A 25,256-nucleotide genomic window follows, 5' to 3' on the forward strand; every position below is an offset into this window, starting at 1 on the left:
GATGTACTGTATGGTGACTAACATAATATAATAAAAAATATTGTTATAATAAATAAATAAATAAGAAAGAAAGAAAATGGTGGAGAAATGTGCAGGAGTCTGTGTGCACTAGAAGGCAGATTCCGGGGGACACAGTTGAAAGACTTCCCACTCCGCCCTCATCTCAGCTGATGACTTCAGTTTTTCCCTCTTCTGGATGACCCGTACCAACATATAAACATGTAATTCTTTCTCTTGTGTAAAACAAAACAAAACAGAAATCTCTTGATCCTTTCTGCCTCACTATGACCCCACTTCTTTCCTTCCCTTAAAAACAAAACTCAAAAGAACTGTCTGTATTAACTATTCCCCAATTATCTCCTCCTACTCTCTCTCTAATCCATTCCAGTTAGTTTGGCCTCCGCCTTTCCCCTAAAACTACTTTTGTCAATGACAACAGTGACCTTCATATTGCAAAATCTAATGACCAATGCTCAGTGCTCATCTTAGTTGACCATCCAGAAGGCTTTTACCATAATTTTGCACTTTCTTTCTTAGATTGTAGAACTCCTCAGGTCCTTTTGTGGCCATGCTTTTCGTCTCCTATGCTGAGTCGTATTCATTTCCCTGACCTCCTAACACTGGCACTTGCCTCCTCCATCCATACCTATCTCCAAGGTAAGCTCCATGAGGTTCGGGGACATATGTGTGTTTTCTTCACGACTTTAGCCCCAATATGTGGAACATACCTGACACACAGTGTTGCTTAACGAATAATTTACTCAATAAAGTATACAACAAGTAAGACAGCTGACACCTAAAGCCTCAACAAATGTTCGTTCCTCTCCCTGTCATAAGGTTGTCTTTAGTTAAAGCAAAGCATTTATTCTGGTAAACTGGGGCTCGTTATAAACGAGGGAATTTGAGCGGATGACGTTTGATTCATTTATTCATTTCTACTATGTGCCAGACAGAGTACCCTTACCTGAGTGTTCAGTGATTTGTTTAAAAAAAAAAAAAAAGGTTCTAAATGATACCTGGCCTCACGGAGATGGCACTCAAGTTAAGACTCTAACATCTTAGTTGTCGGGAACTGATTACGGCAGATTTTGAGCTTGTATGACCTGATTTCGGTTTTCAGAGTAAACGGTGAATGTGGGAGGTACAGCGAACACAGATTATCTCATTGTGCAGAGAAACAATCTAAAGAACGGGGAAGAGAAATATTCTACCCAGGCATTCACGTATCTAAAGAAGGAGCGTTAAGGACCACAGCCCAGGTTTGCTGGCCAGTACTCTTTCCTCTACGCTGTGTGGAAATTAAAGGTAGAAAGGAGGGGCGCCTGGGTGGCACAGCGGTTAAGCGTCTGCCTTCGGCTCAGGGCGTGATCCCGGCGTTATGGGATCGAGCCCCACATCAGGCTCCTCTGCTATGAGCCTGCCTCTTCGTCTCCCACTCCCCCTGCTTGTGTTCCCTCTCTCGCAGGCTGTCTCTATCTCTGTCGAATAAATAAATAAAATCTTTAAAAAAATAAATAAATAAAGGTAGAAAGGACTTTTGCTGACGCTGACCCAGCACTAGAGTGGAGAGGAGGGCATTTGTTTGATGGCGAGATCTCTGCCGAGGCAGCCGGGGAAAGCAGGAGCAGCCCAGACCCGTCTTCCGAGTGCCCTGCTAACACGGGCGGGACAGCCTGAGTCTGTGTCAGCCTTCTCTCCGCTCCCCATCTCATGCCAGCCAGTATTCTGGGAGCCCGCGCTCCGCAGAACTGAGACGTCCACACCGCGCCCCTGGCCGCGCGGGGCTCCTCGCGCTTCGCCGCCCAGCCGCGCTCCCACCGCAACCGCGGCGTTGGAACCGCGCGAGGGGGGATGAGGGGCGCCGCTGAAGAAGCCGCGCCCGCTGGGCAAGCGCTGCCGCTGGGCCTCCGGGAGGAGCCCGAGAGGTAGGGCACTGAGGGCACCACTTGTGAGATCCCGCCCCTCTAGCCCTGTGATCCCGGGACCGCAGGGGTCCGGGCTGGTCGGTGCGGACCACTCTGAAGCAGGCGCTGCCAGCGCTGGTTCTTGTGTGAGTTTCAGTGCTGTACCGGTTTCTCTTTCTTGCTCCCCAAAACAATCCTACAGGGTTTTTGGCTTGGGATTTTTTTGTTTTGATTTGGTTTTGGGGTTTTGGTTGTTTTGTTATGTTTTGTTTTTGCTGCTGAGAAAACAACCTTTGAAAGAATAAATAATACGGGCAAGGCCACGTAGTAACTGGTTAAGGACAAAATTTGAAGTTCCGTTTCTTTCCACTATACCTTTCTACATTTTCTGAGTTTCAGGCGTCAATAGTCCATCTCAGGGACTCAACTCAAACTGTAAGATTTGCTGGTTTATGTAAATGGAAGGAAAAGTTTGTGAGTGAGAAATTTGAAGACAGGTCTTAGCCTTAAGGTATGGTTATAGATAAGAGGTTGAAGAAAAAAAGAAGAGCCATCGGACATGAGGGATTCTGGAGTGCAGATTCTAAAAGCCATGTGAGGAAAGTTAGGAGACACAGCCATTAAAAAAAATAAAAATAAAAAGACTTGCATTGCAAGAATTGGAAACTATCTCTTAGTAGTTTCAGCAAAATGAAGATATAACTACTGTAATATATGAACAGATATGTCTACATAATGTAAGGGCAAGAAGTCAGCCGGTTTTCCAAAAGAAACCGGAAGGAGAAAATTGAAAGCCATCAGAAACTCAGGAAATTCTGCTCCTTCTCCCTGTCGTCATGTCTTTGAGTGTCATTTCCATTCATCTCACGCTCAAAATGCATCTTCTCTACCATTTTGTCCATTTGGGTGGAGCATGACAAACCATTGCTCCCAAGGTTTTAGATCTTCTCATTAGGAGACCAGCTCAAACAACCCGGGAAAGAGTATGTTATGGACCCAATCTGAGTTAGATGTTCACCTTACACCCAATCAGGAAAAATTCTCATGGATATTAAATGTCCATTCTAGGGAGGACTGATAGGGTTCCAGAAATCTTAAAGGTTATCCACAACTTTAATTATAGATATCTATGAGTTTTAATTGGCTTGCCTATGAACACCTCTCCTACATTTTTGTAGGTCCCTACCTTGTGAAGCCACCTTTCCAAAATAGAATATACGACACTTTATTTCTCAGCTTCCCTCCCAGCCAATATAGGCATGTGAATGGATTCTGTCAGTTGGGTGCCCCTGCACCAGAGATAATTTGGAAAGAAATAGCATAGAGTAAGAGAAGAAAGCAGAGCAAACAAAAATCCAATTTCCCAGACCCCATGAATGCAGGGATATGGGTATTTTCTAGAGGGATTGATGGATCGGAGCAGCCACCCCATACAATTTGCTAAAGTCCAATTCAAGGATGACAAATAATATCAAATAATTATTGGATTTTTTTTCAAGATAGCCATCTTGATGGTTTGATGAAAAACATCTCTTAGGAGACTACAAAACAGTGAAAAATTAGCAGCTCTAGAAATAGATTTCCCTCTTGATTTTAAGCATCTTACCCAAGAAAATCATTAATATTAATTTGTCCTCATATTTTCCTACAGAAGAGAAACATATTTATCCTTTCATTTCTCTTCTGTATCTTTAGTGAAAAATGCCAAGACGTCGTCTGTGGATAAGAGAGGAAACAAGATTGTTGGGGGTAAGAACTAAATGCTACTTGAGCAAGTAAATGACTACAGACTAATGAGAAGACTTTAATCACCTCTATTATGACCTTTCCAAATGGAAGAGAGTTAAGAGTTATGTCATACCTGCATTTCCACATGCAGCCTGATCAGATAAGCTGTATATCAGGCTACAGTTAAATAAAGCAGAGATTATTAATCTATCAACTACATTTAAATAACCCCAACCCATCACAACCTCATCATACTCCCAGAAAATATACTCTGAGTCTGGAAATGGGTAGAAAATCCATTTGGGTATCTATAAATTATTTTACATAAGCTAATGATAGCATGGTCCCAAATGAGATGGTCAGATTGTTGAAACTATACTCAGAACCTGCAGACATAAAGCTTTGTGGACAGTGATCAAAATGGCCCTATGTTCTTTACTTCATCCCCCAGACATGCCACTGTTTTCCCAATCAGCTCCCATCAAATGTAGCAGGTTATATCCTTTAGCTTTATCTACCTGTATTGCTGGGTGATAGAGCCGGATTAGGAACCAACCAACAGGATTAAAGCTTGGTCCAAGGATATTCCCAACATCTCAAGTCTTTTATTGCCTTCACTTATTTAAGATCTACCCAATCCCCTGCTAGAATTGAACTAAATTTTACATTAAAGCAAGCAATGAACCCAAAATTTTCTCTCCTCGTTCCCAATATTATGATATTAAAGATTTTGATTCCTAACCCCCTTGCCCACTTATCTGGTCTGGGTATTGAGAATAAATGAAGTGTGTCTGAGAATAAATAGGTCTGTTACTTACCATATTACCGCTCTTCTAATGAGATCTACCATTATCCAAGGGTTCGGGTCTGATTTCATTCCATAAAACATCCCCACTTCCAGTTCTGGACAAGAGGGAGTAGACGCGCTTCTCCCTATTTCTGTCGCTAATTACAGCTAAAACTTTGGGCGTTAAAAGATGACTCGGAAAGGTACAGAGGAGGCAGAGGAGCTAGAGACCTTTGAATCCAAGGAATGACATGGTGGGGTTTTTGTGATTTGTTTGTTTGTTTGTTTAGTTGGTTTTTGGTTTTTTGCTTTATCCAAAACTGAGCGCTCAAGAAGCCTATAACCAGAAACACTAATAACCACAAGCCTATTGTGGATTGAAGAAAGGGACAGCCTAGAAAAGCAGAAAAGCTTTTAGGCAATAACTGCCCTACTCTAGCCAAAGACACCATAGGAAAAAACTATAGCCCCACCCTTACCTCCATAAACAAAGGCCATTCAGGAACCTAGATTTCCACCATCACCCCATCACCTGACTATAACAAGTCCCCCCTTCTTCAGGGCGGTGTCAGGAGGCAGCTCAGTGGGAGGCTAAGACCCTTATCATCTCTCAGCAGGAATGAGCCCTCTACCCCAGCCTCCCCAATGTCAGTAGAGGCCACATGGGGAAGCAATAATGTGGTGACCCTACCCCAACCAGCCATGGTGATATCAGTGGAAGCGTAGTAGGGAGCCCTAAGGTGCCCCTCTCCCCCACAGTGTCAATAGAGGCAGAATAGGGTATCAGACTCCCACTTAGCAGTAACAAGCCGTGCCCCCGTGTCCTTGCCAACACTGCACAGGAGAAGATTTGCTGAAGCAAAAGATTTAAGTGATACGTATTTTAAACTGTAATAAAGTACATAAACATAAAATTTACCATCAAACCCATTTTTAAGTGGGCATTAAGTACATCCACACTGTCAGGCAACCATCACCACTGTCCCTCCACAGAACTTTTTTCATCTTGCAAAACTAAAACTCTATACCTGCTAAACAATAACTCCCCCATTCCCTCTCCCTCTCCATAGCCCCTAGCAGTAACAATTCTACTTTCCTTCTCTATGAATTTGACTGCTCTAGTACCTCAGATTCGTGGAATCATGTAGCACTTGTTCTTTTGTGATTAGCTTATTTCACTTAGTATAATGTCTCCCAAGTTCATCCATGATGTAGTTTATGTCAGAATTTCCTTCCTTTCCAAGGCTGAGTAATACTCCATTGTATGTATAACTACACTTTGTTTATTCATTCATCCATCAATAGACACTTGGCTAATATGAATAATGCTGCTACGAACATAGGTGTTTGAACTCAATATCTCTTTGAGTCCCTGCTTTCAGTTCTTTTATATATATACACCTAGGAATGGAAATGCTGGGTCATATAGTTCTGTGTTTAACCTTTGAGAAACTTTCCATAGCAGTAGTAGCATTTTACGTCCCCACCAACACTGCACAAAGGGTCCAATTTCTTCACATCCTCTTCAAGGCTTGTATTCTTTTCTGATGATAGCCATCCTAACGGTTAGAACGTGTACCTTACTGTGGTTTTGATTAGCATTTCCCTAATGATTAGTTAGGATGTTGAGCATCTTTTCATGTCCTTATTGGCCATTTGTGTATCTTCTTTAGAGAAACATCAAGTCCTTTGCCCATTTCTTCATCAGATTGTATGTTTTTGTTATTGTTGTTGAGCAGTAGGAGTTTCTTTATATTTTCTGGATATTTACTCCTTGTCAGATATATGATTCACAAATTTTTCTACCATTTTGTGGGTTGCTGTTTTACCCTGCTGATTGTGTTCTTTGATGCACAAAAGTTTTAGATTTTGATGTACTTCAATTCTTCCATTTTTCCAAAAATCATTGCCAAATCCAATGTCATGAAGCATTCTCCTCTATATTTTCTCCTAAGAGTTTGTTGTGTCATCCCAGCCTATTGACAGTGATTTTGGGGGGTAGGAAACATGTTTCTCCCTGAGGCAGACATTATACCAAGGTCTAGTTCCTCATTGTGATATTGTACTATAAATTACGTAAGAGGTAACTATTGGGAGAATCCAGGTTCAGGGTGCAAAGGACCTCTCTGTACTATTTTTGCAAATTCCTGTGAATTTATAATATTTAAAAATAAAAGTTTTTAAAGATCCTATATCCTTCACTAAACTCAGACTTCAAACAAATTCACTGTATTCTATGAAACTCTATACCACCTATCTACCCCAATGTCCCCTTGCTTCCTTCCTGTGCCACAACCTGTCAGAAGTGGCACTAAATGCATAGTTGTGTGTTGCCTGGAAGGCAGAGTACTCTCCAAATGAGAGAAATATCCCCACCAACTAGGCACTTCTTGGCTTGCCTCATGATCACACACCAGAACAGAAGTTTATTGCAAACTTCAAGTTAAAGTTATCCTGTTTAAGAGGATCTATGAGAAAAAAGATGTCAGTGTCCCCAGGCATCATAGAAATATGAGTAAGGCAAGAGATGCTAGTTTCTGAACTCCAATATAACTCCTTCAGTTTTTTTTTTCAGGCTTAACTCCTGTGTTTGGTTGGTAGGGATGTAGGGAGGGGTGGTCTATTCAACTGTGCCAGAAGGAAGCATGCCTGAGAAACATCTATATGAAAACCAATACAATGAGTTGTGGTTCTATGTAGTAAGCTTCAAATATTCCTCCTCCTTTGACTCAGAAACTACCACAGCTGGTCTGGCTTCAGTGGGAAGAGATCCTCCTCAAACTCCACACCTGGTGATGGTTCCTAGGGAGAGTTATAAGACCAGGAATCCCAAGGGTTCAAATCCCAATTTTGGGAGGATGAGAGAAGGGCAGGTAAGGTCAGAAATACCAAGCCTGGTAGCGTATAGAACATAAGAGGTGTATCTGCAGATATGGATTGTTGGCTGCACAGCGACTGATGAATACTGAGAGAGATCAATTCTTCCAGTGCTCCAGGGCTCATGCCATGTGATCTCTTGAACCAAGTAGATAAACAAGCTCCTACTACAGTTTTATGGGGCATGTAAATGGTCGAAAACTGCTCTGAAATGATAACAAAGCCTCCTCATTTGAATTAAATGTTGAGAATCCTAAAATCATGTTAGGTTGTCATCTTCCTTCTCCATCTTTACTTTTCCTTGATGTTTGTTCCTTTCAAAGATTGGACCAGAATAATAGTAAGTAATTAGTGGCATTCTTTTCTCCCAGGCCGTACAAATAATGACTGGTCTGAATATTCATGGCGTGGGATTGATCTGGACATATTTGTTTCTCTCACAAACTTCTGCATTTGGAAAATCATATATTCCCCTCTCAGCAGCAACAGGATACCCATATTGGTCATCTGCATGTGTAAGTGAATAATCTAATCCCTCGTTGTTATTCATTAATTTATTCATCACATTTAATAACTGTTTCTGAACCAAGCAGTGTGTCAGAGATAGAACACAAAAAATTCACAATCCTTATTCTCAATGAATGAATTCTTATATCTAGTTGAAAAGGAATATATCGGTATGAAAAAAACCTAGATTCTGACCAGTAATATTCTTTTATAATAAGAGTATGTCTTTGTTAAAGGAACACTTTTTACATGCTCCTTGGATAAGGGGAATAATAAGAAGATGCACAAGGGGCATTTGGGGAAAATAGAAAATGGTTGATGAATGTTCCACTACCATAGGTCATTTATTTTGCCAGTGGGGCAAGTAAGATGAGAGAGTATAATTGCTAAGGAAATGTGGGACATATAGAATTTATGTAGGGAAAGAAAAAGGAAATCTTTTTGTTCTGTTGGTCCAAGAAGAATTTGGTGGAATTGAAAAGAAATCTCTAAATAAAATTTTATTGTGTCTGACAGTATGATGGATGATGCAACATTGTCCCCACAAAATCCTGAGTGAAAATCTTAATAATAATAACAATAATACACTTGAAAGTTGGTCAGTCAACCAGTACTTACTGAGTACCTACTATGTGTCAGGTCCTGTTCTTGGTGACTCAAATATATCAGCAAACAAAACAGATCCCAGATTTTAGAGAGCTTTATTCTAGCAGAGGTAGTGTGTTAGAAGATGATAAGGCTATAGAAGTAAAAAAAAAAAAAAAAAAGTAGAGTAAGAGAGAATGAAGGTTCTGGGAAAGTAGCAAAAGGATATAGGCTATTGTTTTAAATTGGAGAGCAGAGGTTCTCCTCATTGAAAAAATTACTATTAGTAATCTATTGTCATATAACAAACCATGACAAAACCCAGTGGCACACAACCAAAAGTACAGTTGACCCTTGAATAATGTGGAGGTTAGGAACACTGACCCCCTGTGCATTGGAAATCTGTATGCATTATTCAACATAGTACTGGAGACTTCCAGTCTGCCACAGCAACCAGACAAGAAAAAGAAATAAGAGACATTCATATTGGTAAATACGAAGTTAAACTGTCACTATTTGCAGATGACATGATCCTATACATAGAAAATTTTAGACTCCACCAAAAACTACTAGAAGTTATAAATGAATTCAGTACACTTACAGAATACAAAGTTAATACCTAGAAGTCAATAGCATTTCTATATACTAATAACAAAGTAGCAGAAAGAGAAATTAAGAAAACAACACCATTTACAATTGGACCCCCAAAAAACAACAGGAATAAACTCAACCAAAGAGGTGAAAGACCTGTACTCTGAAAACTTTAAAGCATTGATGAAAGAAATTGAAGACTACACAAACAAATGGAAAGACATACCATGCTCATGGATTGGAAGAATTAAAATTGTCAAGTTGTCTATAGATTTGTTGTAATCTAGAGATTCAATTCAATCCCTATCAAAATACCAACAGCATTTTTTACAAAACTAGAAACAAGTAGCACTAATATTTGCATGGGACCACAAAAGACCCTGAATAGCCAAAGCAATCCTGAGAAAGAAAAACAAAGCTGGAGGTATCACAATTCCAGATTTCCAGATGTACTACAAAGCTGTAGTAATCAAAACAGTATGATACTGTTTTGACACATAGATCAATGAAACAGAATGGTGAGCCCAAAAATAAACCCATGATTGTATGGTCAATTAATCTGTGGCAAAGGAGGCAAGAATATACAATGAGGAGAAGACAGTCTGTTTAATAAATGGTGCTGGAAAAACTGGACAGCTACATGTAGAAGAATGAAACTGGACCACTTTTTAAAAATAAACTCAAAATGGGTTAAAAGCCTAAATGTGAGACCTGAAACCATAAAAATCCTAGAGGAGAGCACAGGCAGTAATTTCTCTGACATTGGCTATAGCAACATTTTTCTAGATATGTCTTCTAAGGCAAAGGAAACAAAAACAAAAATAAATTATTCAGACTATATGAAAATAAGAAGTTTTTCACAGCAAAGGAAATCATCAACAAAACTAAAAGACAACCTACTGAATAGGAGAAGATATTTGCAAGTGATATATCCAATAGGGGTTAATATCCAAAATATATAAAGAACTTACATAACCCAACACCAACAAATAAGCAATTTGATAACAAATTGGGCAGAGGCCTTGAATAAAAATTTGCCCGAAGACGCCATACACATGGCCAACAGACACATGAAAAAATGGTCAACATTACTAATCATCAGGTAAATACAAATCAAAACCACAATGAGATATCACCTTATAGCTGTTTTAACGGCTAAAATAAAGAAGACAGGAAATAACAAGTGTTGACAAGGATGTGGAGAAAAAGGAACCCTTGTGCATTGTTGTTGCATTGTAAATTGGTACAGCCACTGTGGAAAATAGTATGGAGGTCCCTCAAAAAATTAAAAATAGAAATACCATATGATCCAATAATTCCACTATTGGGTATTTACCCAAAGAAAGCAAATACACTGATCCAAAAAGATATAAGCACCCCTATGTTTACTGAAGCATTATTTATAATAGCCAAGCAAGTGTCTATCAGTAGATGAATGGATAAGGAAGATGTGGTACACACACACACACACACACACACACACACACACATATAGAAATATTATGCAACCATAAAAAGGAATGAGATCATGCCATATAAGACAACATGGATGGACCTAGAGGGTATAATGCTAAGTGAGATAAGTCAGACTGAGAAAGACAAATACCATATGATTTCACTCATAAGTGGAGTCTAAAAAAAAGTGAATAAACAAACAAAAAACAGGCTCAAACCTATAAATACAGGGAACAAACTGATAGCTGCCAGAGGAGAGAGTGCTGGTGGGGGCAGGGAAGGTGGGTGAAGGGGAGTGGGAGATACAGGCTTCCAGTTATGGGATGAATAAATAATGGGACTAAAAGGCACAGCATAAGGAATATAGTCAATGATATTGTAGTAGAGATGTATGGTGACAGATGGTAGCTACGACTTGTGGTGAACATAGCATATTGTATAGACTTACCAAATCATTATGTCATACACCTGAAACTAATGTAACATTGTATGTCAACTATACTCAAAGAAAAAAAAAAGAAAATCTTTTTCTTTTTTTGTATAACTTTTGACTCCCCCAAAAGTAAACTACTAATAGGTTACTGTTAACCAGAAGATTTACCAGTAACATAAACAATCAATTAACATGTACTTTGTATATATATCATATACTGTATTCTTTCAATAAAGTAAGCTAGAGAAAAGAAAATATTAAGAAAATAATAAGGAAGAGAAACTATATTTACAGTACTATACTGTACTTATCCAAAAAAACCCATATCTAAGTGGACCTGCACAGTTCAAACCCATCTTGTTCAAGGGTCAACTATATTTATTTATTTATTTAAAGTTTTTTTTAAAGATTTATTTATTTATTTTAGAGAGAGAGAGCACAGAGGGGGGAGAGGCAGAGGGAGGGGGTGTGAGAGAATCTCAAGCAGACTGCTCATGAGTGTGGAGCCCAACATGGGGCTCGATCTCAGGACCCTGAGATCATGACCTGAGCCAAATTCAAGAGTCAGATGCCTAACCAACTGAGCCACCAGCACCCCAAGTGTATTTGTTTCTTACTCTTGCATCTGTAAGCTGGCAGAAATTCAGGTGATCTAGGCTGGTACCAATCAGGTTTGGCTCAAGCTAAAGGTCTAATACGGATCTGTTCCACCTGTATCTCATTCTCCTTAGACTGCTGTCTACTGAAGGCATAGTCTTCTCACAATAAAATGACGGGACACAAGAGGACAAGCCTAATCATATAAGAACATTTCTAGTCCTGGCTCAGCTCATATCTGCTAACGCCTCAACCAAAGCAAATAAAATGACCAAGTTGTAAGTTGAGGGACAGAGAAACATAGTCCAACCACCATAAGACCATGGCAAGAGTACGGAAATATGTTACTACCTGGAAGTAAAGAATTGTGGCCAAGAATTCAAAATACCACAGTGATATTTGAGCAAATACTTGAAAAAGTGAGTTTTTGCCAAATGTGAAGAGCATTCTAGGGCAGGAAACAACTAGAACAAAGTCTTCAATGACTGATGTGCCTACAATGCTCCTTAAAAAAGAGTATGGCCAGGATTGCCGAAGCTGAGTGAGAAAGAACAAGAGTAGCAAAAGAAAGGTCAGAAAAATAATGGGGGCCAAATAACATAGACTCCAAGAGCCATTGTAAGACTTTGGCTTTTTAGTGTACGTGATATTGGACTTGCTGTAGTGTTTGATGAGCTGAGTTACATAATCTGGTTTAAGTTTTAAAAGGATCACTTTGGTTGCCATGTTGAAAAGATAATGAAGGGGGCCAAGGAGACCTTTTAGAAAGCTACTGAAGAAATCCAGATGAGACTCAGACAGGGTTGGTAGTAGTGAGGGTGGTTAAAAATAACATACTTTTAAGAGTTACTTGAATATCCTGATGGATTGGTGTGGAATATAAGAGAAAGAAGTAAAGGGGAATGCTCAAGTTTGGGTTTAAGCTAATGGAAGGAATGGATTGTCATCAACTGATATGGGGAGGACTGTGGGTAGATCTGGTTTTCAGGGAAGATAATGAGTTTGTTTTGAATGTGTTGAGTTTAAGATATGTACTTAATATTCAACTGGAGATCTTGAGTAGCTTGTCAGATATGGAATCTAGAGTTCAGACGAAAGAGCTAGGCCTCAAATATGAGCCTGGGAGTTACTGGCAGGTAGGTGTTTGAAACCCATAAAACTGGTTGAGATCACCAAGGAAGTGGGTGAAAATAGAGAAGATGACCCAGGACTAGAGTTACACTGTCCAGTACAGCAGCCACAGAGCACATGTAACTACTGAGCACTCCAAATGGTGCTAAACCAAGTGGGAAGTGCTATAATGTAAGATATACATCAGAGTTCGAAAACTTAATATGCATAAAAAGAATGTAAAATATAACATAATTTTGAATGGATTCTATGTTGAAATGATAATATTTTAGATCTGTAGGGTTATATAAAACAAATTATTAAAATAAATTTCACATGTTTATATTTACTCTTTTAATTTTACTTTTATTTCTTGGTATATTTGCGTAAAATTAAACGTGAACATTAAAATTAAAAATGAACATAATCATTTTATTGCAATTTTTTTACACTTTTGTAAATCTCTTTATTTTTTATTAGTGAGGTATAATTGACATACAGTGTTATATTAGTTTTGTGTGTACAACATACTGATTTGACAATTCTATACGTTACTCAGTGCTCACCACAAGTGTAGTCACCATCTGTCACCATGCGACATCCTTACAGTATTATTGGCTATATTCCCTATGCTGCGCTTTTCATCTTTGTGGCTTATTTTATAACTGGAAGTTTGTGCTTTTTAATCCCCTTCATCTATTTTGCCCACCCCCCACCCAACTCTCCTCTGGCAACCACCAGTTTGTTCTCTGTATTAAGAGTCGGTTTGTTTTTTTGCTTGTTTCTTTTTTTAGATTCCACATATAAGTATAATCATTTCTATTTTTCTTTCTCAGTATGACTTATTTCACTTAGCATAATACCCTCTATATCCATCCATGTTGTCATAAATGGCAAAATTTCATTCTTTTTTATGGCTGAGTAATATTCCAGTGTGTGTGTGTGAGTGGGTGTGTGTGCGCGCACACAGACACATGCACACATCAGTGCACACACACATCACTTCTTCTTTATTCATGTATCAATGAATACTTGGGTTGCTTTCATATCTTGGCTATTGTAAATAATGCTGCAGTAAACATAGGGGTGCATATGTCTTTTTGAATTGGTGTTTTTGTTTTCTATGAGTAAATACTTAGTAGTGGAATTACTGCATTCTATGGTATTTCTAATTTTTATTTTTTTGAGAAACATCCATACTATTTTCCACAGTGGCTGTACCAATTTACGTTCATGCTAACAGTGCACAAAGATTCCCTTTTCCCCACATCTTTGCCAACACTTGCTTATTTCTTTCTACTTTTCTTAGTGTGTACTAGAAAACTTAAAATTATATATATTCCTTGCATCACATTTCTATTGGGCAGCCTTGGACAATAGTATTCTGACTGAAGCCAGTGCCATGGTTAGATTGTTTTACTGTCGTCATTCTATGAGTAGTAAGAGATTAGATTTGAGAAAGCTAGGAGGCCTCCATAGTTCAAATAACAAAAATGAGAGCCTTTGTTCAATTTTAAAAGTACCAAATATGTAAGTTCTAAGTGAAGAGTCAATTGTATTAATATCTCAAATAATATTACAATCATGAAAACATTAGATCACTAATACTTGCATGGAGTTATTAAAACATTGAATCAAAATTTCAATGAGAGAAAAAATTCTCAGTTTTGCCAGTCAGTGTATGATATTCCAAAAGAAAGTCGCTGACAGTGAATTAGATTCTGTACATTAGCATCTATATTAATTCTCTGAATTATCTAAGGCTGCTGGAGAGAATGTTTGTGAGTCAGGTGCTGTTGTTTGTTATCTTGTTTTTAACTTTTTTAACATATAAATAAAACATACATACACAAAAACCTAGAATCATAATTGTACATCTCAGTTATCACAAAATTAATATATCAGTGTATCAACACCCAGGTCAAAAAGATTTTTTAGCAAAATTCTAGCATCTCAGAAGTCTCTCTCATGTCCCTTCTTTCTCCCTCCTACCCTAAGCATTAAGCTCACTTCAGGTATTATATATTCCTTTTAAGTGTTTTTAAACTTTATGTAAGTAGAATCAAATAGTATGTGTTATTTTGTATCTGGCTTTTTTGCTCAATTTAGGATTGAGTCCCATCCTTGTTATTGATACAGCAGTCAGACATTCATTATTATTGCTGATTAACATTTCATTATATTAATCTACCATGTTTAAGTAATCCAATGGATGGACATTAAGGTTGCTTCCAGTTTGGAGGATTATAATACTTCCAAGGACCACTTAAGGAAAGGAATTCTGGAAAATATAGTTCTGAGCCTTAGGTGCAAGCTAGTAGAACCAAGCTGGCTATAAATAATTCAGCGAATTCTTCTATATGTAACTATTACAACAACAGCACAGTAACACAGAAAGATATAAAATACAAATCCCCATCTTACCAACGAAAAAAGCAAAACTAATGATAGGGTGGGTAATTCCTACTGAGTCACATAGACACCAAAGTGCGAAGAATTCCAATTCAGATCCTCCAGACCCCAAAAGGCTACATAGTATTGACATGTTAGTGGCCCCATTTTTCTGGGGAAAGCACATTCCTTCCCTTTACTACTAACTGAATAGTTAATTTTTTAAATCTGTGGGAAGTTTCCATGCATGCATAAAGTTGCATCAATGAAAAAAATAAATTTCTGATACACCCTGTCACGTTTCTAACAAGTTTTAGGAAATGATAGAAGGTTTCAGAATAAGCAACTCATGGAAGACATTATGTGATCTTACATTTAAATATGTAGAATGAAACTTAAATATCTTCTGAATTATATTTTCCATTACTAAAATGTTTTAAACATTATATTAAAAGTACTTGCATGTGAAATCACCAAGATATAACATTGTCAATTAGTAAGTTTATTAACTGGATATATTTCCTTGTAATTCACCTTATGGGATCAATAAATTATTACTGACAAAAATCGAAGTAAAATTTGACACTCCTTTTGCCCTCTGAAGTCAGCTTGAGGTGCCCCTAGTTCCATTTCCAATGCATGTGTTACATTACTGAACAGAGACTTCATGCCTTCCCCATCTCTACTATAGAACCTTTGAATTATTTTTTGAATGATTTTCACAATGGTCCCACTAAAGAATTAAGATGTTATTCTTCATGTTATAGCATTCCAGAATTCTCTTACTCTTTATATATAAACTTAATGACTGGGTATTAATAAACATGATTTTTGTTTCCAGTTTATCTTCTCAGGAATCCTTGCAATAATATTAGAGAGGAGGCGTTCAACGTTCTTGGTAAGTCAGAATGTTTGTAGTAACTCTAGAGATAACAGTTTTATTTGCCAAAAAAAGGAGGGTCAGCAAGGAGGTAGCATTGTCTCTGAGTCACTTGAAAAAGAACAAAGCTTGAGGCATCACACCTCCTGATATCAAACTATACTTGAAAACTATAGTAATCAAAACTGTATGGTACTGTCATAAAATAGACACAGACCCATGGAACAGAATCGAGAGCCTGGAATTAATCACTGCATTTACAGTCAGCCAATATTCAACAGGTGACTCAAAATACCCAGTCGGGAAAGGATATCTTTCCAACAAATGGTGCTAGGAAAACCAGATACACAACATGCAGAACAATAAAATTGGATCCCCATCTTATACCACTGTTACTTATTTTAAAAACACACTTTAAATAAAGACAGGTCTAAGAAGAAGTTGGAAAAAAGATATTTCTTGTGAATACCAACCAAAAGAAGGCTATATTAATATTATACAGAGTAGGCTTTAAAGCAAAAATTATCAAAGATTTTTATTAGAAAGGGATATTGCAAGTAATAAAAGGTTTAGTTCAACATAATGTATAATAATCCTAAATATCTATTCATGTATCAATGTAGCTTCAACATAAGACAATAAAAATTGACACAATTAAAAAGAAAAAGAAATGTACAATCATATTTGGAAACGTTATGCAAATTTCTACCAGAGAATAGAAAAAAGAAGGTAATACCTTCAAACCAGAGAATAGAAAAAAGAAATACCTCCAAACCCATTATGAGGATAGTATATCATTGATCCTAAAACTCCACCAGGATCTTACAAGAAAAGAAAATTACAGACCAAAATCTCTCACGACCATAGATGTAAAAATCTTTAAATATAGATATAAAATAAAATATAGACTATTGTGAAAAATACAAAGAATGATACATCATGTCTAATTCCAGAAATGCAAAGTTAGACTAACATTTGAAAATAAATCAATGTGGGGGCACCTGGGTGGCTCATTAAGCTAAACATCTGACTCTTGGTTTTAGCTCAGGTCATGATCTCAAGGTTGTGAGATCGAGCCCTGTGTTGGGCTCTGCGCTAGGTGTGGAGACTGCTTAAGATTCTCTCTCTCCCTCTGCCTCTCTCCCCCTCTCTCCCTCTTGGAAGAGAGAGGAAAGAAAGAAAAAAAGAAGAAAAGAAAAAGAAAGAAAGAAAGAAAGAAAGAAAGAGAAGAAAGAAAGAAAGAAAGAAAGAAAGAAAGAAAGAAAGAAAGAAAAGAAAGAGACCAATGTGATCCACCACATTAAAAACATAAAAACTAAATGATCAACTCAATGAATGCAAAAAAAAATGGTAAAATCGATAAAAGAAACCTATCAAAAGAGAGAGGGAGAAATAACATCATGCTTAATGGTGAAAATTTTAACATTTCCTCTAATATTTTGTTACCTTTTAGCAAGAGAAGCATATAAGCTATCATCACGTTTCTTCAGTATTTTATTTAAGGTGTCCTATCTATTGCTGTAAGTCAAAGAAAAAGGATATATATTATATAAAGATTGGAAAGAAGAAAAAATATTTTTAGGTGACAAACTTCAAGAAATAGTGAATTTTATGAATATTTTTCAATATATAAAATCTGAATCAGTTATCTTTCTATGTGCTTGCAGAAACCAATGGATAAACTAATGTTAAAATACCATTTATATTAATATTAAAATTGTTAAGACTCCTAGAAACAAATATACCAAAATATATGCAAGACTTATCTTCTGAAAAGACACAAGAAAACAATATAATGGCATTTTTAAAGCACTGGGAAAAAACTGTCAACTAGAATTCCATATCCACTGAAAATATCCTTCAATATCAATGGTAAAATAAATTCCTTTTCAGATAAACAAAAGCTGAATAAAATTTCTATTATCAGATCTACACTACCAAAGAAAGCTGAAGTTCTTCAGGGTGAAGGGAAATGATAACATATTTGGAAATCTGGACACACAAGAAAAAATAAAGAATACCAGAAATGATAAATATATGGTCTGTTTGTCCACTATTGTTGCTGCAATAAGTTACCACAAGCTTATTGGCTTAAAACAATATAAGTGTATTATCTTACAGTTTTGGAGATCAAAAGTCTTGAAATCAAGATGTTGACAGAACTACTTTCCTCTGGAATCTATTGAGAAGATTTTGTTCCTTGCCTTTTTTGGCTTCTGGAGGCTGCCACATTCCTTGGCTGGAACCATACTATTCTTTTTTTTTTTTTTGGAAAAAAAAAAAGGAACCATACCATTCTAATCTCCTCTCCTCTGCTTCCATAAACACATTGTCTTTTCTTTACTATCCTCTCTCCTCCCTCTTACAAGGACCCTTGTGATTACATCAGGCCAAACCAGATATTTCAGAATAATCTCCCCATCTCAAGATCTTTAACTTAATTGCAGATTCCCTTTTGCCACATATTTCATATTCACAGCTTCTGGGTATCTATGATGGAACCATTTTTTAGCCTACCACATATGGGTAAAGATAAAATATTGTGCTTTTTATTTCTTAATATCTTTACTCACTACTAAAAGCAAAAAGTTTACCCCTGAATAGCCAAAGGCAATCTTGAGAAAGAAGAACAAAGCTGGAGGCATTGTGATCTCTAATTTCAAACTATATTACAAAGCTATAGTAATCAAAACAGCATGATAGTGGCATAAAAATAGACACATCAATCAATGGAACAGAATAGACTGCCCAGAAATAAAGCCAGACATATACGGTCAGCTAATTTATGACAAAGGAGCCAAGAATATAAAATGGGAAAAGGACAGACTCTTTAATAAATGGCATTAAGAAAACTGGACAGCCATATGCAAAGGAATGAAACTAGACTACTATCTTAACACCATACAAAAAATTAATTCAAAATGGATTAAAGACTTGAATATAAGACCCAAAAACATAACACTTCTAGAAGGAAACATAGGCCGTAAGCTCCTTGACATTGGTCTTGGCGGTGCTCTTTTAAACTGTACATAGAATATTCATCAAGATACAGCATACACTGAACCAGAAAAAAAAAATAACAAATTTCACAAGATTGAATGAAATATTATAGAATAGGTTTACTATTCTTACTATAGACAACCCACTGAATGGAAATAGAAATAACTTCAGAGGAAATAGAATTAAATTAAAAATCAATTATTACATGTCCAAGAAATAATCCAAATATTTGGCAATAACACAACACATTTAATAAATAGCCCATGGATAAAAAGAAATCACAAAAGTTAGAAAATATTTTGAACTGAATGATGGAAACGCTACATATCAATATTTTTGAGATAAATAAAGCAATGCTTGAAGGAAATTTACCACATTAAAAGTATATACTAGAGGAGCGCCTGGGTGGCACAGTCAGTTGCGTGTCCAATTCTTGGCTTCAGCCCAGGTCATGATCTCATGGTGGTGAGATTGAGCCCTGTGTTGGGCTCTGTGCTCAGGGCAGAGTCTGCTTTGGACTCTCTCCCTCTCCCTTTGCCCCCAGCCCCCGCACACGTGTGCACACATGCTCTCCCTCTCTCTCTCTCTCTCTCTAAAATAGGATGAATCTTTAAAAAATAAATAAATAAAAGTATATATTAGAAAAGATGAAGGGCTTAAAATCCAGTTATCTAAATTTCCAACTTAAAAAGCTAGAAAAGAACGTGCATATTTAAAACAAAGTAAATAGAGAGTAAGAAATAATAAAGAGCAGATGTCAATAAAATAGAAAATAGATAAGCAATAAAGAAACTAGCAAAGCTGAAAATTTATTCTTTGAAAATATTAATAAAATTGTTAAACCTCTGATAAGACTGATCAAGAAAACAATAAAATGCAAATTACTGTATCAGGAATGAAAGATGAAATATCACTACAGATACTAGAGATGGTAAGAAATAACAAGGAAATGCTACAAATGGCACTATATTAAGAAATTGTGAAAGATTCAACTTACCAAAACAGAAACAAGAAGAAATAGAAAACATAATAATCTCTGCACTTGTTAAAGGAATTGTATTAATCATTAAAAATCTTTCCATGAAGAAAATTCTAGACACACATGTTAAATAATACATTTATCAAGGATTTAATAAACAAATGATATCACATGGTACACAAAATATGTCAGAAAACAAAGGGGAAGGAATATCCCCAACTGATTTTTTGGAGTCCAGCATAATCCCGACACCAAAAATTAGCAAGAACCTTACTTAAAAGAAAAAAAAATAGGAGATCACTATCCGTAATGAATGCTGATGTCAAAATGCTTAAAATATCATAAATCATGTTCAGTTGTGTATTTTTAAAAGCATAATGGAGTGGAATTTTTTCCAGAAATGCAAGCTTAGCTCAACATTCAGAAAACAACCCATGTGATTCAATATATTAAGGTAATTAAAGAGATAAAGGAAAATCATTTGAAATATTTGGGTTTGTTTGTTTTTAGGGACACCTGGGTGACACAGTCGGTTAAGCGTCTGACTCTTGGTTTTGGCTCAGGTGGTGATCTTGGGGTCGTGGGATCAAGCCCCGCATTGGGCTCCAAGCTGGGCTTGGGATTCTCTCTACCTCTTCCTCTACCCCTCCCCCACTCTCTCTCTCCCTATCTCTCAAATAAATAAATAAATCTCTTTAAAAATGTTTTTTTGAAAAGCTCTTATTGAACTATTAATAGAAGAGAACATCCTCAAACTGCTAAAGGGCACCTACCAAAAAAAAAAAAAAAACTATAGCTAGTATTATACTTAATGGGGAAAGACTAAATGGTTTCCTTTTGGATCAGAAGTGTTGCAAGAAATTACCATTTCACCAAATTTGTTTAATATTGTGCAGGAGGTTTTTGTTTTTGTTTTTTTTAAGAATTTATTTATTTGTCAGAGAGAGAGCTATTGTGCAGGAGTTCTTGTCCAGTCCAATAAGTCAAGAAGAAATAAAAGGCATAAGGTTTAAAAAGTTAACAGTAGGGGCGCCTGGGTGGCACAGCGGTTAAGCGTCTGCCTTCCGCTCAGGGCGTGATCCCGGCGTTATGGGGTCGAGCCCCACATCAGGCTCCTCCGCTGGGAGCCTGCTTCTTCCTCTCCCACTCCCCCTGCTTGTGTTCCCTCTCTCGCTGGCTGTCTCTATCTCTGTCGAATAAATAAATAAAATTTTTAAAAAAAAAGTTAACAGTAATACCTGCTTTAATCATAGACACCCTTATACATCCTAAGATCTCTATGAAAAAAAAATTCAACTAGTAAGAATTTATCAACATTGAGGAATACAAACTCATATAAAAAATTCATTGTATTTCTATGTATTGGAGATGAAATTTGTAGAAACACCTTTACAATCACACTCAAAAATAAAACACTTAGAAGTTATTTTCCCTAAGCATTAATGAAATATTGTTAAGACCTCTACATAGAGAACGGCAAAACATTGCAGAGAGAAACTGAACAGTATCTAAATAAATGGGCATGTTCATGGATGGAAAGACAAACATTTTTAAGACGTCAGTTTTTCCTCAAATCATTTTATAGACTCAATATAATCCCAATCAAAACTTTAAAAGGATTTTTTTCTCAGTATTGATAAGTTGATTTCAAACTCTATATGGAAATAGCCAAAATCCTGGGAGAAAGTATAAAACTAATACTACTTGATTTTAAGACTTATATAGCTACCACAATCAAGACAATATTACTGCATGCATGTGTGCACGTGTGTGTTTAATCCGGCTTGTACACAGGGATATATATATATACACACACACACACACTGGCATATATAAATATGTATATACATGTACATACATCTACAAAGGTTAACAAGATCAAATGTTTCAATTTTCTACTCCTGGTTTTTGTCCACTTGTTTTATCAATTACTTAGACATGTCAAAATCTATTATGACTGTGGATTTTTCTATTTCTCCTTTTAATTCTTCAATTTTTGCCAGTAAAACCCCATGCTTCACAGAACACCTGTTCCATGTGGCCTTATCAATGCATTTCCTCAATAAAGGTGGCTCCTTTTCTATATAATATTATGGTGTCATAGCCATTTGTTCATCTAATTAAAAATTCATAAAATATTTCACTTTAAAAATGAAATTACATTTATATACTACAATTAACTAACCAATAATGTTAGGTGTTTAGGTGGTAAAAATGAGTTAGTGAACATTTTATTTTAATGTGATTATTTCTCTTTAAGGGAGATTTATTCCAAAAGAATAAATTAAGATCACTGTACAACAATGAATAGTATATAGACAAACATATGATTTATCCAGTGAAATAGGTTTCAGAATCCAGTTTAAGTTTTCTTATTAATTATCTAATTCATATAAGATAGAAAGAATTCTACTGGTGCAAATGAGAACAAGGAAATAAGTAAAAGAGAAGGATGTCCCCCAAAGCAGTATCATAGGGCTTATCACCTCTCTGACCTCATATATGGACAAGGTGTAATTATGCAGCAACATTATATATATATGTATTGTCCCGAGTACACAGCCTGACAGGAGTGTGGCCTAAACACAGAGTAATGATGTAATTACTTCAGTGATGTAATTCCCCACTATCTTCAAGATAAAATCCTAAATATCTATCTAGATAGCACCTACCTCTCCAACAAAATTCCCTATGACTCGCCTTCCTGGACTGTTAAATGAACCATGGCAAACTCCTGGAATATTGGGTCTCTGGTAACCTGACCCTGTATGGTGCTATGAATTTGCCTATATTGTTAGCATTTTTGTTTGTTTGTTGTGTTAGCATGTTTTTACATTCTAGTCATATTTAATATGCACTTGCTTGTCTTTCCCAATAGTCTTCCTTGAGTGCAGAGACCACTTCTTTTCTCCCTCTTTATCTAATAAGACAGGCAATAGGTTGCATGCTACAGAACTAACATTCAATAATTATTTGTCAGTGAAGGAATAAATATAAGCATGCTACATCAAAAGTTTTATTTTCTCCAAAATTGTTCAGTTCCATTGGGATCCTGACAAATCTGCAGTTCTGACAATCCTTTTAATGACCTTACTATTCAGAAAAGATCAGAATGCATGTAAATCTACTTAAATATACTTGACAGTGATGTATATGGATAACTTCCAGTAACCAGGTGACTCTTTTTATCTATTTTAGCTATCCTATACCATAATAGTGAACATTCTGAGTGCCTGCATTGCCGTGCTTGGTCTGCTTTTACTATCACTTGAGTTTATCATATATACTTTGAGTACACGAGCTCCTATTTGGCCAGAGGTAAGTACCAGGTTTCTACGAAAATCTCATCACAAATTTAGAATTGCGTTTGAATTCTTTGGTGAGTGACCAAAGTATTTAAGTATTATGTAAGCTATGACAGTGACCTTTACCATTAGTTTACTCTGGTGTATGTACATACTACAAATGTGGTTCAAACTATAGGTTACATTTCTAAACCTAGGGTCACCCAAAATCCTCCAGTAAGCAAATGGAATGTATTATAAATATTAATAGATATATTTTCAGTGATCTAGCATTGTATTCAATTCTGGTCTCACCTGGTATCCAAGATATTTTTACAAAAGGCAGCTTAGGGGCGCCTGGGTGGCACAGCGGTTAAGTGTCTGCCTTCGGCTCAGGGCGTGATCCCGGCGTTATGGGATCGAGCCCCACATCAGGCTCCTCTGCTATGAGCCTGCTTCTTCCTCTCCCACTCCCCCTGCTTGTGTTCCCTCTCTCGCTGGCTGTCTCTATCTCTGCCAAATAAATAAATAAAATCTTTAAAAAAAAAAAAAAAAAAAGGCAGCTTAGTTCTTTCTCAGTACCTGCATCTCTGAGGTCAGTTTTCCTAGGCCTTAAATGATCAAGTTTATTATAGTGAGATTTGATTTTCAAAGAAGGAAATAACACCCTTATGTACTTGTGAGGCCCAGGAACTTATGTTCATCAGGATGTAATCATCAGACAGAATAAATACGGACTCTATAGAAGTATGTAATTTAGAATGGATGTATATTCAGTTCTGTATGCACATGACTATACAGACATTTTTAAAATGCCTGCTTTGTGTCTGTCAGTCTGCCTGTCTATGGGAATCTGTTTAGGTGTGCCCATGCTTGTGTTTCAGTATCTCTGTGTATTTCTGTGTTTCTGTCCATGTGGGACTGTGGATATCTGTGCACTTAACTATATAGGTTTGTTCATGTGGAGGGGAGAAGAAGCTAGGAGGTCAAGGAGATGTGAGAATCAGTGCTGAGCAAGTCGGGTAGAAATTAAAACCATAAATTCTAAAGCCTATTCTGTGGATTCCTGTCTTTCTGTTCTATCCTATCTACCCAGAGCTTGACAGAGGTCAAAAGAGCTGGGCCTTTCACCAAGACCTAGAAACCAACTTTCTTTCTCAGTTTCTAATTGAGCCCATTGGATGTTGCCTGTTTTTAAATTCTTAGCCTAATACAGCAAGCTCTCCTTACTTCGACGTCCCAAACTCTTGGTTAATCAGCTTGTTCCAAAGCATATGTTGGTTTGCATTTTGCTGATTTTTCTTATTTCTACATAGCTTTGAAAGTGATTTTATAGCAAGTGGGATTATAAACTTCCTCAAGGAATGATTTGTGTCTCTGAATCAATTAAAGAAATAAGCTAAGAAACGTTAAGCTACTTGCTCAGGGTTTAGAGCTATTTACTTGCAGAACATTCATTCTAATAAAAAATGGTCTAAATTTCAAGTTACTTCACCACACAAAATTGAGCTCTAACAGAAATCAGTTAAATGACACATCAAAGAGCCATCTTACTGCTGCAGGGAATACTTATATTTTAGGACACATACCCTGAAGGATACCTTAAAGTAAAATCTTAAATAAATATAAACCTCCAGATATTGCTTAAGATTATATTTGCATAACAAGAATGTCTCATTTTACTGGATTGGAGTGTAATTATAATCTTGATTCTTTCGTTTTTCCAATTCATCTCTTGAGCCACCAGTGTTCATATTAGCAAGAAATCCAAGATCTTCCTCCTGAGGTCCCTTTCCTGTTGACCCTCTCGAGTTATCCAAGAACACTGAGAACCAAAGATTCTGTATGGACTCCAGACCTCTAGTTGATAGAATCCCAGAGCATCTCAGTAGTCTACCAGCATACCCATAATTTCACTGCCATGGCTTCGGTTAGTATTAAATGGTATCAGGATTGAAAACTGGCCCCAGTAGCCCATGGTGGCCTTGTCACAAAAGTGCTTTGGGTGCTTCAGACTTCCAGTATTCTGTCCTGCAGATATCCAACTATCCTGCAAGGATATAGGTCTATTGGTCCTTATAGTCAGGGGCACAATCCCAGGAGGAAACCACCTCCCCACAGGACGCATAAGCCCTTGCTGAGTCTGGT

The 25,256-nt window shown here is 36.8% G+C and overlaps 1 protein-coding gene across 1 annotated transcript; it reads left to right on the forward strand.

Moving 5' to 3' along the window:
* Nucleotides 1–1,883: 1,883 nt before the first annotated feature.
* Nucleotides 1,884–24,867, forward strand: LOC109490941 (membrane-spanning 4-domains subfamily A member 15). The gene is made up of 6 exons (XM_034645137.1): nucleotides 1,884–2,050; nucleotides 3,600–3,653; nucleotides 7,668–7,811; nucleotides 15,807–15,863; nucleotides 23,023–23,142; nucleotides 24,856–24,867. Exons 2-6 carry the CDS (start codon nucleotides 3,606–3,608, stop codon nucleotides 24,865–24,867), a joined length of 381 nt encoding a protein of 126 aa, XP_034501028.1. The 5' UTR covers nucleotides 1,884–2,050; nucleotides 3,600–3,605.
* The last annotated feature ends 389 nt before the right edge of the window (nucleotides 24,868–25,256 follow it).

Source organism: Ailuropoda melanoleuca, chromosome 16 (genome assembly GCF_002007445.2).
Source record: "Ailuropoda melanoleuca isolate Jingjing chromosome 16, ASM200744v2, whole genome shotgun sequence".
Taxonomy (NCBI): domain Eukaryota; kingdom Metazoa; phylum Chordata; class Mammalia; order Carnivora; family Ursidae; genus Ailuropoda; species Ailuropoda melanoleuca.

Coding starts and splice junctions, on each gene's coding strand:
- LOC109490941 (XM_034645137.1), top strand. CDS start 3,606: ATGCCAAGACGTCGTCTGTGGATAAGAGAGGAAACAAGATTGTTGGGG. Junction 3,654..7,667: donor AGGAAACAAGATTGTTGGGG/GTAAGAACTAAA, acceptor CTTTTCTCCCAG/GCCGTACAAATAATGACTGG. Junction 7,812..15,806: donor CATATTGGTCATCTGCATGT/GTAAGTGAATAA, acceptor TTTTGTTTCCAG/TTTATCTTCTCAGGAATCCT.